At 39.3% G+C, this 15,371-nt stretch overlaps 2 protein-coding genes across 6 annotated transcripts in view; one reads left to right on the top strand and one right to left on the bottom strand.

The window, feature by feature from the left end:
• The window catches only part of PIGF (phosphatidylinositol glycan anchor biosynthesis class F), a 30,083-nt gene extending 25,264 nt beyond the window's left edge, over nt 1–4,819 (top strand). For all 4 annotated transcript variants that reach the window (XM_052648056.1, XM_052648055.1, XM_052648053.1 and 1 more), the window contains one exon: nt 4,518–4,819. In XM_052648056.1, the coding sequence (XP_052504016.1) occupies nt 4,518–4,631 (114 nt within the window). In that variant the 3' untranslated portion in view covers nt 4,632–4,819. The remainder of the gene's footprint in view (nt 1–4,517) is intronic.
• The window catches only part of RHOQ (ras homolog family member Q), a 40,919-nt gene continuing 27,454 nt past the window's right edge, over nt 1,907–15,371 (bottom strand). The window contains exons 3-5 of one of the 2 annotated variants that reach the window (XM_052648057.1): nt 9,567–9,731; nt 9,167–9,262; nt 1,907–5,186 (exon numbers count right to left, since the gene is read on the bottom strand). In XM_052648057.1, the coding sequence (XP_052504017.1) occupies nt 5,031–5,186; nt 9,167–9,262; nt 9,567–9,731 (417 nt within the window). In that variant the 3' untranslated portion in view covers nt 1,907–5,030. The remainder of the gene's footprint in view (nt 5,187–9,166; nt 9,263–9,566; nt 9,732–15,371) is intronic. The other variant, XM_052648058.1, reaches the window with a different exon arrangement.

Genomic DNA, 15,371 nt, shown 5'->3' with positions numbered 1-15,371 from the left:
GACATTACCTCATTTGGTCATTACAGTAACCCTGTGAGGTGAGTTTTACAGTGATCCTCATTTTGCAAATAAGAAACCAAGGCACAGAAAGGTTAGGCAGCTTGCCTAGGGTCATATTTTTGTTGACTTTTTTTTTTTTGAAGTATAGTTGATTTACAATATTGTTACTTCCAGGTGTACAGCAAAGTGATTCAGTATATATATATATACACACATACATATATAGAGAATACTATTCTCTACTACTTAGAACATGCTTTCAAACTCTGTATATTAGTACATTTTACTTTCCCAAAATATAAAGCAGGAGTTTTATAGCAGTGCCTGATCAGAAGAATGTAGTGTGGTCTTCAGGTAAAAATAAGCTTATATAATTTTGAAGTATCTTTCAAGCAGCAATAATAATTTTTCTAACAGAAAAACACATATCTGTATTATTTTAAAAGTTCTTTTAAAGCTTATTAGGGTGAAATTATTTTATTTCTAAGAGAAAAATAACCTATTGCTAGTACCATGTACTAAGATCCTATGTATCAGGCCTTTGTTAATGCTGATTATTTTAAGCGAACACTGACTTTTTTCAAGTGCTGAGACAAATAAGGAATTATTTGATTTAGAGCAAGGATAATAGTAGTACTGTAAAGCAGGGTACTTTCTTCACATGATGTAGCTACTCATTTTTGTAAAGTTTTTTTTGATAGTAACTATAGTAATTTTACCCAATTTCACTATATTATCTTTTGTTATGCAAAAGATATGCACAGAAAATTTTCTTTTAGTGATTTTAAAAAAAATTTTACATTTATAAAAAATTGGATAAAAAGATGGTCTTTTGGTGATAAACACATGTGACTTTTACATGAATGTCTTTGAGTTTTCTATTTTCCTTAAACAAAACAAGATAATTATATAGCTCCATCTCAGATGGCCATCATTTGGAGACATGTTTATAGCAACGAAGTTGAATTGTCCGTTCGATACCGTGTGTGTGTGTGTGTGTGTGTGTGTGTGTGTGTGTGTGTGTGTTCTTAATCCTATTTGTAGTATGAGGAACCATAAATAGAAACATCTCCGTATGCGAGATGATACATTTAAATGAAAACTTCAAAATCTATGAAAATACGTGACAAATCTAGGATTGTTTGACAATTTAGTATGATCTGTTGCCACAGGATAGTTTTTAAATTGTTTTAAAGCAGTTATAAGAAGGTTAGTAACAAACTGAGGAAAGCTGGTTTGTTGGCAGCCTCCCGCCCCTCCCCAACCCCAACTCCCTCCAGTAGCCTCTGTGCCGTTCCCTATCTTGGCTTATAGAAATCAGGAAAGTTTGCCCTTATGTAAAGAAAATCTCTTGTTAAAAATGACTGTGTTACAGATAAGGATTACTTACTTTAAGGAAAATCAAGCAGGAGAGTGTGACTTGTCACTAGCAAACAGTGTCTACAGCTAGTCCAGCATTCTGATTTGTTGATGGCATGGATTCCTTGAGATGTTGAATAGCAAGTGTTTCAAACCTTAACCCCTCGTTAGGCGAAACCTTTAAACTTTTTAATATTTACTTCATTGCTGGCATTCCACTGGAGGTGAGGTATGGCAGCTATTTGAAGAATGTGTGTGTAAATGTATCTTTGTGTTTGAAAACAAAGAGCCACACTGAAATTACAAAGTGATTAAAATAGAATTTAGTAACCCAAACTGGAGTCTGGCTGGATTCATGAGGGATTATGATTCTCCCTACACTTGGACAATGTGCTCTTTACCAAAGTGCAGGCGCTCACAATTGGCCGATGATGCATAAACTCAGAGCAATGCGAAACAGAGGAAAATCGAGTGTTAGTCCAAATGTTTACATAGAGTGTTAAATAAAAACTACTAAGGTAAGAAGTTCAATACTTTACATAGGTAGTAAACTATGCATATTATTTTATTTGTAACCCCATGTGTTGAGATGGGACACTATTAAAGTAACAATCACTTAAAAAGCAACAACCAACAAACGAGTATTCAATTTGGTACGTAAACTGAATAATTAAAATCAAATGGAAGCAATGCCTAAAGTAACTTAAGATAATTCACAATAAAAACCATTAGTTCAGGCTCTACTTATTGGAAATATGATAATTCAACATAGGCTAACCTAAAATGTACCTTTAGAGATCGAATAAGGATATAAGCAAAATATTAGATAAGATGTCAGGAAGTCCCTAAAACTATGTTTAAGGACTTAAAACTGATGACTTACATGCAAAAAAACTAAGTTTGAATTCATTCATACATGATCTTATTTGAAGCACTGTATTTTCATTCACTAGCAAAATTCATGTCAGTGAGATATTTTTGAAGTATTTTATTTTCCAGATATTTCACTATGTTGTTCCAGTGATTAGCCTGAATTTCTGTGGAAACCTAAGTTTTAAATGAAGACATGCTTCTGAAAATAAGGCAACTTTTCTAAAATCTTGTTTATAAACAGAACAAAAGAAATCTTTGGTTTTAGTTAAAGTGGCTGAAAGGGTTTTGCAAAAAAAAAGAAAAAGAGAGATACTAAAGAACCAAAGCAATGAAAAGGCTCTTCATAAGCAATGGGAAACTCCAAACCCCATCAAGGTCAGTAGAGTACCTAAGGCACCTCAGGTTCAGATGATACAATCATCTTTGCTTAGAGTTCTAGTAATCTATATACAGGATTTTTACCATCTTAATTAAGAACATGAAGCCAAAAAGGTAATGTCCAACAGTGATTACTGTAAGAAAGAAGAAAATCATAGCAGTTGATAGGAAGAGATATTAGAATCCATATTTAAAAGATGAGAAAAATGAGGCCCAATCAAGAAACAGATGACACTAGGGTTTGTGTTTCTAGATTCCTAGTCCATTTCTCTTAGGGCAGGGCATATTCTAGATTTTAACTTTATTGGCTAGGAAACCAAGTGTGAAGAGTTTCAGATATGTGAACTGAGGAAGAAAAAAATTCCCATCAAATCCCCAAAGGCAAGCTGGAAATAAATATATAATACTTTACTGTCTTAATTCCTTTATATCATGTGTTGGACAACTTGGCTAATATACTAATTGAGTTATACAATTCTTTCAGTTCTATCTAAAAATAGCAGACCAATATTAAATGAGAAAGTTACATCAGATTCCATTTGAGCATACATAAGGCCATGATACTTAACACAAATCACCACTTCTTGGGAGAAAGAAGATATCTGCTGTCCAGTTCAGGAGAGAAAGCTCCTGACCAGTTATCCAGTAGATTCTCCACTCTTCAATGGGGAAGATGATGCTTATATTTTTTAAAAAAACCTCTACAAAGCTCACATACAAGACAATACATCCTAGATTTGTGACTGCTATGAGCATTTAAGGCTGTCATTTTCAAGTATAAAAGTTTAGTGTTCCATTACCCAATCTGTGCAATAGACATAGCTGTAAGCTCGAATCATGGAAATTAACAGAACCTCACCAAAGACAGAAAGAAATCATAATTTAGGCAACAGCAAGTTTAAATGTAGGAAAAGATGGGGAAAAAAATTATGTATTAGATTATGCTTCTCTGAACTGCAGCAGTGGTTCACACTGAATCTTTGTCTAACACACTGTCCGCGCATGGCATTTGGACTAAGGTACATCAACAGCAGACCAAACAAGGAAGCTTAATTAGGTAACAGAACTATCATTAAGATGGTTCACCTCTAACACAGTTATACGGCCTGTTTCCCTAGAGAAAAATTAGAAATGGCTCCAGTATACCAAATGAGCTTCACAGATAAACATGAAAAAAAATTTTTTTTTAAGCAGGACCTTTTACCTTGGGACCACCATGCACTGCTCATGGGTGATCGATAAATCAATGTTATTTACTTCTGGCTAGAGGTAATATTGTGAAATGTAACATGACTGGAGAAAAACGGGTATTTGGAAGCCAGCACGTCATTTAACTTATACTCTAGATGTGCACGTTAAGCCGTAGTTCTGTAACTCCTACTGTGTTTCAGTATCTATGTCTGAAAGGTGACATCAGCTTTATTATGAAAGCAGCTGCTTTGTTATAAATTCCATGTAACATGCTTGAATTCTAGGTCATTTGTCTTTACATGATTTAAAGTGTCTTGTGGTTTGGTCAGCATACACACTTTTTGTCTCATTTGATATACAAGCCAATGTGGAAGTTAAAAAAAACTACCAACTAGTGCAGAGAGCTAAGTTGAGTCCAGGATTATGACAAAGTCTGACCCAGAGTTTTTAGTCTGTATCTCAGCGTGTATCTCATGCAGTCTGGGGAGCATCAAACTAAATCTACAGTCGCCAGAAGCCTTGTTACAGTTGAACGCACAGTAACTAAAGTGTGTACATTTTTAGTGTTCATGATAAATGCAGTTATGACCTTATTACACTTTTGGCATTCTTTAAGAAAGCACATTAAGCTTTAATATAGAAATATTTAGGTTACACTTGTGCTCAAGTAATAGTAAAACATTTGTTCTTTTTGATCTCATACATTCTCTCCTCAGGAATGGCCCATCTCCTGCACGCTTGGAGCAACCTTTGGCTACGTGGCTGGCCTTGTTATTTCACCACTCTGGATATACTGGAATAGAAAGAAACTCACATACAAGAACAATTAATCGGAGCAAAGGGAGAAGAGATTTCTTTGTGCAGATTCCATAAAGACTGTGCAGAAATGTATATGGTCTAGGCCAGGCAGTTCCACTTAACAGCACTGTTTTTTATGTAGTTACATGATGTGATTGTAGCTTTTTAAACTATGAAACCCCTGAGAGATTGTACCTTCTAGTTGAAATAAAGTATTTATAATAGATTGTGGCTTCAGATGCTATTTGCTGCTTCTTGGACCTTTAAGAAACATTCTTAATGAACTTTTATAGAATTCTGAGGACAGGGTTGGTTTTTTTTTTCCTTTCAAGTTTTAAACTGCTTCATTATAAGAGGTCTGGGTACAGCTGTAGCATTTCATATGCTTTCTGAGAGAAATGTACAGTTTCCTTGGCCACTGAAGATGTTTCTCACGTAATCAAACAACAGTTTATACATCTTGATCCTATTCTTTTTTTTACTGTGTGTTTCTTTGGAGTTAAAATGGCTATGATAGCCTCATCAAAAACAGTCTTCAATCCCTTCTGTGTTAAAGCTGAACATTCCACATAGCAGCAAGCACCTATCTGGGAGGGAGAAAAAGAAAAATCACAAATATATAAAATCTTTTTTACACAACTGGTACCACACAAACATACCATTATAAGGAAAATCATAAAATGCAAAAAGAATGAAATCATATTTATGATTCCCTAGAGATAGCTAACTGTTAAAATATTAGTGTAAACCCTTTCAAACTTTCTCTGAAAAAATTCTTTCAATCATCAAATGTTTACTGGATACCTATTACATGCCTGGCACTGTTTCTAGGTGCTGGGAATCATGTCTATGAACTGAGCAAAAGAGCAAAACCCCTGCTCTGTGATGCTTACATTTGCCTAAGTTCTACTGGGGGAGGGACACATGAAGGAATATAGAGATGGTGGCACATGCTGCGGGTTAAAACTTGGAGGGAGAGGGTGCAGATGACAGTGGTGGTGATGGTCAGTGAAAGCTGCTCAGCAAGGTAAAGTCTGAGCAGTGAGGGATACCTACTGGCAGGGTTTCCAGGCATACAGAGCCACAGACGTAACGATCCCTGATGCAGGAACGTGCTTGGAACATTCAGGGGGCAGGACAGAAGCCAGAGTGGCAGGGGAGAGGGTGAGCAGGGGTAGTGGCAAGAGATGAGGTCAGTGAGGTAGCCTCAAGATAGTCCTCGAGTAAGGACTTTGGCTTCTACTCTGAGAGGGGCCCCACCCATCCATCCATCCATCCATCCATCCATCCATCCATCCATCCATCCATCCATCCATCCTTCCATCCATCCATCCATCCATCCATCCATCCATCCATCCATCCATCCATCCATCCTTCCATCCATCCTCCGTCCATTCATTGAAAACTTATAGAGCACTGATTAGCCAAATCGGAGGAAGGAATTTGTTCCTTCCTACAAGGAACAAAATTAAGTCCCTATGCAACTCTCAATGAAAAGTATTTCAGAGGAAGAAGACCATGGACTAATATAGAGGTAGAAGTGGTTTGGAGAAAAATGGGGAAGGAGCTAGGGAGTGGGGACAGGTCAGGCAAGATCTCACTGAGAGAGTGATGTTGGAGCAGAGATCTAAAAGGGAGTGCTTTCCTAGTAGCTCAGCTGGTAAAGACGCCACCTGCAATACAGGAAACCCCAGTTCGATTCCTGGGTTGGGAAGATCCGCTAGAGAAGGGCTAGGCTACCCACTCCAGTATTCTTGGGCTTCCCTGGTGGCTCAGCTGGTAAAGAATCCGCCTGCAATGTGGGAGACTTGGGTTTGATCCCTGGGTTGGGAAGATCCCCTGGAGAAGGGACAGGCTACCCACTCCAGTACTGTGGCCTGGAGAATTCCCTGGGATAGGGAGTGGGGACAGGTCAGGCAAGATCTCATTGAGAGAGTGATATTGGATCAGATACCTAAAAGGAAAGGATGAACAGTGTCTACATCAGGAAGACTCCCAGGCAGAGGAAGCAGTGAAAGGGCAAAGGCCGGGAGGCAGAAAACGGGAAACAGCATGGAGGCCGTATGCCTGGAGCACAATGAGTGAGGCAGAGGTGGCTGGGCCTGGATGCCAAAGTGGGGGTTTCATTTATTCAAAGTCAGCTGGGGAGCCACTGAAGGATTCTGCACAGAGCAGTCAGCTAATGGAGCTTCTATTTTTAAAGACTCAATGGCTGATGTGTGGAGAACAGGTTAACAGACACAGAAGCAGAAAGGTGCGTGAGAAGCTGTTCCAGTTAATCCAGGCAGAGAGGGAAGGAGCCTGGTCCAGGCTGCCAAAGGAGGGGACAGTGAGGAACATACATATTCTGGATATATTCGAAAGTAAAAAACAGGTTTTGCTGAAGGGTTCACTGTATGGTATGAGAGGAAGAACAAGGTCAAGTGTGACTTCAAGGTTTTTAACCTGAGTAACTGGGAAGATAAGCCTGGACGATAAAATTGGGAATTCTGTATTGGACGTGTTAATTTTGAGATGCTTACCACAAGGATGGACTTGTTGGGTGAAAAGCTGGACTACCAAGTCTAGAAGTCCAGGCTGCAGATGGGAATTTGGGGAGCTCAGTAGTAGATTGTTCAAACCACCAACTGATAAAAGCTCAACAGGCCTAAGGACTGAGTGCGGATATAGAAGGAAAGACATCCAACAAGCTGAGGGCTGATCCCTGGACTCTCCAACATTCAGAGACAGGGAGACAGGGAGAAGGAGAAGAGGCCAACGAGAGAGGAGAAAGCCCAAGAGGGCATTCAAGGAAGCCAAGTGAAAGTGTTTCAAGAAGGGACCAATTGTGCCAAATGCTGCTGACAGGTCTAAAAATGGGATCATAGTGTTTTGCAACCATTTTTTCCCCTTAAACTATACAATAAGCATGAACACTATAATAGGTATAGTAGTATAAAATTTTAATAGGTGCAGGATTTTTTGCTTTTTGCTGTGATAAACAATGCAGCAACTTTATGCCATCTCTTTAAGCACATCCTATATAATTTTTTTAGGACATACTCCTACCTATGGAATTGCTTGATCAAAAGCGTTCATGCCCTTAAGGCTTTTGCATGCTGTTGAGGCTGCTTTTACTCACTGACCAACAGAACAACAGAGCACCTGCTTCATTGCCCTATTGTGTTAGTCGTTCAGTCATGTCCGACTCTGTGCGACCCCATGGACTGTAGCCCACAAGGCTCCTGTCCATGGAATTCTCTAGGCAAGAATACTGGAGTGGGTTGCCATTTCTTTCTCCAGGGGATCTTCCCAACCCAGGAATTGAGCCCAGGTCTCCCTCATTGCAGGCAGATTCTTTACCATCTGAGCCACCAGGGAAGCCTTTGCCCTGCTGGGACAGTGTTTTTGCCAATTTTATAGATGGAAAGTGAACTTACAGTTGACCACTAAGGAGTATGAACGTATTTCTTATCTTCTATGGCAATCCACATTTTTTGAAGAATCTGAGTCCCTTTTCCTATTGGAGTGTATGAATATATATATAATTCCCAGCATAGGTATACCTGTCTTTTTCTGATTAATCCATATGCAATGGGGCTCCTGTACACTAAGGATATTAACCCATTTTTCTGCCATAAATGTCAAGTTTGTTGTAGGACTTTTAATTTTATTTCTGGCATTCTGATGTATTAAATTTTTATGTAATTAAATCATCAATGTTTTCATTTATGACTTTTACCTTTATGACATTTAGAAATTCCTTCTCTCCCAAGATGACAGAATTTAGTACTTGGAATTTGTAAAGTGACTTGTTAGTGAAACTATTTCTATTTTGCTTTAGGAAACACTATTTTCCAAAAAGTTTTCTTGCTTTTTTCTGCCTCTTGATAGTGTTTTTAAAAAGACCTTATTAGATTTCATTTCCACAAAAGTCCTATTAAAGTCATAACATCTAAAAATAGAATCCAATAACATTAGGAGCAAATGGAGAAAAAAAGTATGCCTTTCTTTGGGGAGAGGAAGACTATAAGTTAAGAGGCATTTTGTGCATCAGAGTTGTATTTTTAGAATGATAATATTTTCCACCTTTCATAAAAAGATTGCAACACATTTCCTCTCCTACTTAGCTATACCTTTTTGTTTTTTAACTGCAGATTTAAATTGCCCTCCAATTGCACTCCACTGCCTGCTCCATGGGTCTTCACTGAAGACAGGGCCTGATTAAGAAGCCCTTTTTTATGACACTTCTTTCTATACATGGCTTATTAGGAAAATATTGTTGGCAGGGTAGCACAGGTTTAAAGGCTGGAGTCAGGTCTTTACTGAACTCAGCTCTGCCATTTATTACCTGCAGGACCTTACAAGCTACCTGACAAGTTATCTGACATTGCCATGCCTCTGGTTTCTCCTCCAGAGCAACTGGTCCATCGACCTCACCGAGCTGATGCAAGGATTAAATGATCGAATGCATGTAGAACACTCGGCACAGTGCCTGGCATACGGTGAATGCACGATAAATCTCTGCTTCTATCACTACCTCAGCTTCGTTTACATTTATTTTTAAATTCTGTGAAGGTTGCATTACCTCTTTTGCTAGTTTCTGTCCTTGCTCCACACATATAGGTTTTTCCTTCATATCATTCAGTCTTGCTAAAGTTTTGGGGTCATCTCGGAGATCAATCTAGTTAAGAAAAGTTGATAATATCCCATCATAGCATCAGTCTTTAAAGATAAAACATGTAGTACCATTTAACCCCCACATATAAAAAGAAAAGATTACAAAGGAACTTGATTTTTAAAACAGACTAATATAGTAATTGCTTTGACATTACCTTTTCCAAAAGTGTGACAGAATTTATTATAACAAACAACTGAGATTAAACACGTATCTCATTTGCTAAATCTTGGGGCCATCATCTAAGAGCAATGTCATGAGGCAGGCCAGAAAGGCTTTTCTTGAACGGGTAAAATCAAAGCATACGTACCTGAGTTCCTATTAATAAAAAGGGTACATTTGGTGCGTATTCTTTAAGTTCTGGCACCCACTCCTCTTTCACGTTTTGAAATGAGGCTGGATTCACCACAGAGAAGCATATAAGGAAGACATCAGTCATTGGGTAAGATAAAGGCCTCAGACGATCATAGTCTTCCTAAGGAAGAAAGCAGAACCTCATTATTTCCAGCACTGTGAGTTTACTAATAAATATGCATATTAGATTAGATGGTCAAAAAGCATGGTCGGGACTATTCCACAAATGAAACGCATGGCATTCTACATCCATCAACATAATTCCATTCATTTTTGCTGCTCTTCTTTTGGAAGTTCTGAACACCAGGGGGCTAAAGACATGACAATATCATTAACAACTACAAGGAAACTTTGAGAAAATACATTGTGATGACCACAGCTCTCACTGGAATCATCTTTAACTGAAAAGTTTGCACACAGAATTGATTGTGGCTAAATAGGTACAGTCATGTATAATAACTAATATTATATACTGAATGTTACTATGTAAACATACCAATATGCTCTCTCATGTTACTTATTTAATCCTTGTAACAACTATATGACGTAAGAACCACTCTCTGTGTTGCATTTGCATGGACCGAGGCGCCCAAGTTAAATGACTTGTGTAAGGAAGCAAAATAAGCAAGTAAAGGAGACAGGATTCAAACACGGGCAGCTTCACTCTAGAATCCATGCGTTAACCACTATACAGCTTCACTGAGACCTTAAATCTTTGTTTTCCCTGTTTATACAGTTTTCTTAATTGTGTGTATGTGTTACACATGCATGTTTGTGTGAAGAATTAAAGATGGAAACACATGGAATAAATCTACAGTTCCTTCTTACTCCCCAGTTTCCACTTCCTTCCTGAACTGCAGATTTTTCAGATGTGTCTTTCCTGTTGTTTTTTGTGCGTGTATATGCCTAGAGCTCTATGTATTTAAACATCTGTACATAGAAGAGACGGTGCAATCCATGTTGTTCTGCACCTTTCAGCATGTCTTGGAGCTGGTGCCAGACTAGAACACGTTAGACTGCCATATGATTTTAAACTGAAGTGTAGCTGATTTACAATGTCGCATTAGTTTCAGGTGTATAACAAAGTGACTCATATATATACAATGAATATATATGTGTGATTATATATATATATGTGCATGTGTGTGCTAAGTCACTTCAGTGGTGTCTGACTCTTTGAGACCCTATGGACTGTAGCCCACCAGACTCTTCTGTCCATGGAGATTCTCCAGGCAAGAATACTGGAGTGGGTTGCCATGCCCTCCTCCAGGGGATCTTCCTGACACACATATATAATTTATTCTTTTTCAGATTCTTCTCCCTCATAGGTTATTACAGTATATGTTGTTGCTGTTCGGTTGCTAAGTCATGTGCAACTCTTGGTAACCCCATGAACTGTAGCATGCCAGGCTCCTCTGGCCTCCACTGTCTCCTCGTATGTGAGTATGCTAAGTCCCTTCAGTCGTGTCCAACTCTTTGTGACCCCATGGACTGTAGCCCACCAGGCTCCTCTGTCCATGGGATTCCCCAGGCAAGAATACTGGAGTGGGTTGCCATGCCCTCCTCCAGGGGATCTTCCCAACCCAGGGACTGAACCCGCATCTCTTTTATCTCCTGCATTGGTAGGTGGGTTCTTTACCACTAGCGCCACCTGGGAAGCACTATTTCCTGGAGTTTGCTCAAAGTTATGTCCGTCGAGTCAGTGATACTATCTAACCATCTCAGTCTCTGCTGCTACCTTCTCCTTTTGCCTTCAATCTTTTGACAGACATACAATTTTAAAGTGCTGCTGCATAGTCCACAGAAGAGCTGCACCATCAATGGCTGTTTTAACATGTCTCCATCACAAAAGGCAGTGAATATCCTGTTTGCTTAGATTATTTCCTAGGACACAAAATTCTGCTTGCTTACATTCCAGGGAGTGAGCAGAATCAGGATTCCATTTTTGTCAGGGCTAGCCTCTCATCTGGTTTCAAGGAAATTTTATTTTTGGCATAAGCTGCCACCCCTCTTAAATGACCCTTCACTACTAGAACGGCATGAATGTGGAACTAAAGGCGTATTAAAAATATCTTCCACTTGGAATTTCAGTGGTAGTATTTCTCTCATGGGACGATTTTCCTTTCATGTCATCTTCTGACATTTTTCTTACTACAGTGTTACACTCAAGCATATTATTATCTCAAACTCTTGACTTTGGAGTTAACCCTTCTGGTTTTTTGCAGTGCTTTCTAAGGGCACACGTGCAGTCTGGAGCCAAGGGTATTGAAAGATTTCTCAGGTGTTGGCTTGGGACAAGATGGGAAATGCCACCCCCAGTCTTCTTGAACATTTGTTTTAAGTGGAGGCTTCTAACTGGTTTTGAAAGCAGAGCTATAGTGTTAAGAAATTATTAATGATGAGCTCAAGTGGAGAAGGAAATGGCAACCCACTCCAGTGTTGTTGCCTGGAGAATTCCAGGGACGGGGGAGCCTGGTGGGCTGCCATCTCTGGCGTCGCACAGAGTCGAACACGCCTGAAGCGACTTAGCAGCAGCAGCAGCCAAATAGAATGGGTGTAAACTATGTTGGCACCCCAGTTACAAAAGGACTATTATAAAAAAACATGTTTTAGAATCAGTTTGAGTCCATTCACATAGAATGGACAGCTAGTGGGAAGCTGCTGTAGAGGGCTAGGAGCTCAGCTCAGGGCCCTGTGATGACCTAGAAGGGTGGGATGGGAGGTCCAAGAGGAAGGGCTGTATGTGTACACACAGCTGATTCACTGTGTTGTACAGCAGAAACACAACATTGTAAAGCAACTCTACCCCAATAAAAATAAAAAAATAAATAAGCAAAAAACAAACAAACATCAGTTTGAGTGTTAAATAGTACAATTTGTTGCATTAAGTATACTTTCTGTACTCTACTCCAATTTCAAACTGCATGCTAAGAAGGAGAATTAAAGGGACAGCATCTGATCTTAGCATTCTTTCTAGCAGCTGTCCGTTCCTGAGCAAACTTGCACATAGCATGGTCAGGGAAGGAGGGTGGGGTTCTTGCTACAAATTCCTCTTCCACCATATTTCGAGATCTAGTTTTCACAGAATTAGTAAATGAGGATACTATCCCATAGGATTATGAGGAATAAATGAGATAACACAACTAAAGCACTCAGCAGAGTGCCAGACACATAAAAATCTCTTTCACTGCTTTAACATAAATTCTTCAATCTCACGGGAAACTGGTTCTCCTATTTTCTGCCATCCACACAGGGTCCCATCAATCCCATATCAGTCCTGGCTCTGCGTCTCTCTCTCTCCAACCACAGAGAAGAAACTCTTCTAGTGAGAAACACAAATTTTCTACCCTGGCATCAAAACACACAAATGAAACTAAGGTCTCTTGAGGACAGTATAATTTTAAGATTACTATAAAAGAATGATATATTATTACTGTACTAATTAATCATTTGGAGACTCAAGAGCCTTAAGACTATTTACAATGTAACCCCCCCAAAAAGAATTATATTTTTTTCAAGAAAATCAAATTAGATTTTTTAAATGAAAAATTTATCTCATCAGGGAAACAGAACATGCATTCTTTCTCGAGGAGGGTATTGAAAGTGAAAGTCGCTCAGTCATGTCCGACTCTTTGCGACCCCATGGACTGAATTCTCCAGGCCAGAATACTGGAGTGGGTAGCCTTTCCCTTCTCCAGACGATCTTCCCAATCCAGGGATTGAACCCAGGTCTCCCGCATTGCAGGCGGATTCTTTACCAACTGAGCTATGAGGGAAGACATAAAAAGTAACTGAATGGAAAGTTCTCTAGAAATGCTTAACATTCATCCAAATATTCTATGGAACATAAGTCTACTGTAAGCATTCTTTTCATAACCTCAATGAGAGACATGTGGACACGAAGGAAGGAACCTAGACTAATCATTTCTGCTGCTGCTGCTGCTAAGTCGTTTCAGTCGTGTCCGACTCTCTGCGACCCCATAGACGGCAGCCCACCGGGCTCCCCTGTCCCTGGGATTCTCCAGGCAAGAATACTGGAGTGGGTTGCCATTTCCTTCTCCAATGCATGAAAGTGAAAAGTGAAAGGGAAGTCACTCAGTCGTGTCCGACTCTTAGCAACCCCATGGACTGCAGCCTACCAGGCTCCTCCGTCCATGGGATTTTCCAGGCAAGAGTACTGGAGTGGGGTGCCGAATCATTTCTAGATCTGCTAAATTATAGATTTTTGTTGCAAAAGTTAAAATATGAAGAACTGAGGTTGAAAAAAAAAAAGACTAGTGTGTTTAGAATTCCTTGGAAAGAAATGTTACTTAAGTCTGAACTATCTAATATGAACTTCTTCTGCCTATAATCTCCAGCTAAACCACTGGCAGTGATTATCAGAATGAAACCTTTCTGCTTCCATCTAGCCTAAGTAATTAGAAGTCTAATAATAGATAACAAATTTTAAAAAAATGATTCCCTGTGCATACTGTACCATGCATCATATAAAATTGTTTACATCTACTGTGCAGTATCTTGAGAGAACACAATGTGCAATTTTAGATTTGGGGATAAATAAACTGAAGCATGTAACCCTTTCCTCCCTAGCTATATATTTAAAATTTGACAACACAAAGAAAGTTAAATGTGGAACTGCCCTTTCTTTTTAAAGTCCTAATTCCTCAAAGTCAATTCTCATGTTCTCCTAATTCATAAATTGATTATATTTTAGTCCAAAAAAATTTTTAAAGGTAGATGTTTAAACATTTCAGCCTGGTAACTGAAATATTCTCAGTGTATTAAAGACAACTGTCTTACGTTAAAAGCTGAGAAACAGTGGTGAACTTGGTCAACAGGATTGCTGAACTGCTTAGTAAAAGCTTTAGTTTCTTAGCAACTGGCTGAGTACCAGTGGGATCCATCTTCTTACAGTGGGTTCTGGTAGCTCAGTGACTGATTAGACTCTCCGTGCTCATCAAGAGTGCTTGACCTGTAAGGATGCCTGGCTTCACCCTTCAACAGTATCACAGCTGATGATCTGACAAGAGCCCACAGACAATGAGACCAATGAAACGTGCTCTGAGAGGAAACAAAACACCTTCAGGTGCAACAGAGAACTGGAGCAAATGGCCATCAGTCAGAAGACCCCTTTTAACGCCCAGTTCAGCCCGCAGTGCTCTTCAGGGTGCCCACTTTTGCACGACCTTTGTTCCCTTCATTGTGGACCTAGGTACTCCCTCCCACTTTAGTGAGTTCTGTTTAAAATACACATTTTTAGAATGTGTACACCTACTTAAACTACATATCCAAAATGTGTACTTTAAGCAAACCACTCACATTGGGTAGTGTAGCCTCTGCCATGCTTTTTGTGGTATTCTGTCACATTATGGGCTAGAAGAAGCACAAGCTGGAATCAAGATTGCCGGGAGAAATATCAATAACCTCAGATATGCAGATGACACCACCCTTATGGCAGAAAGTGAAGAGGAACTCAAAAGCCTCTTGATGAAAGTGAAAGAGAAGAGTGAAAAAGTTGGCTTAAAGCTCAACATTCAGAAAACTAAGATCGTGGAATCTGGCCCTATCACTTCACGGCAAATAGATGGGGAAACAGTGGAAACAGTTTTTGGGGGCTCCAAAATCACTGCAGATGGTGACTGCAGCCATGAAATTAAAAGACGCTTACTCCTTGGAAGGAAAGTTATGACCAACCTAGACAGCATATTAAAAAGCAGAGACATTACTTTGCCAACAAAGGTCCGTCTAGTCAAGGCTATGG

Source organism: Budorcas taxicolor, chromosome 11, assembly GCF_023091745.1.
Source record: "Budorcas taxicolor isolate Tak-1 chromosome 11, Takin1.1, whole genome shotgun sequence".
Taxonomy (NCBI): domain Eukaryota; kingdom Metazoa; phylum Chordata; class Mammalia; order Artiodactyla; family Bovidae; genus Budorcas; species Budorcas taxicolor.
This window is presented reverse-complemented; position numbering and strand designations above follow the sequence as displayed.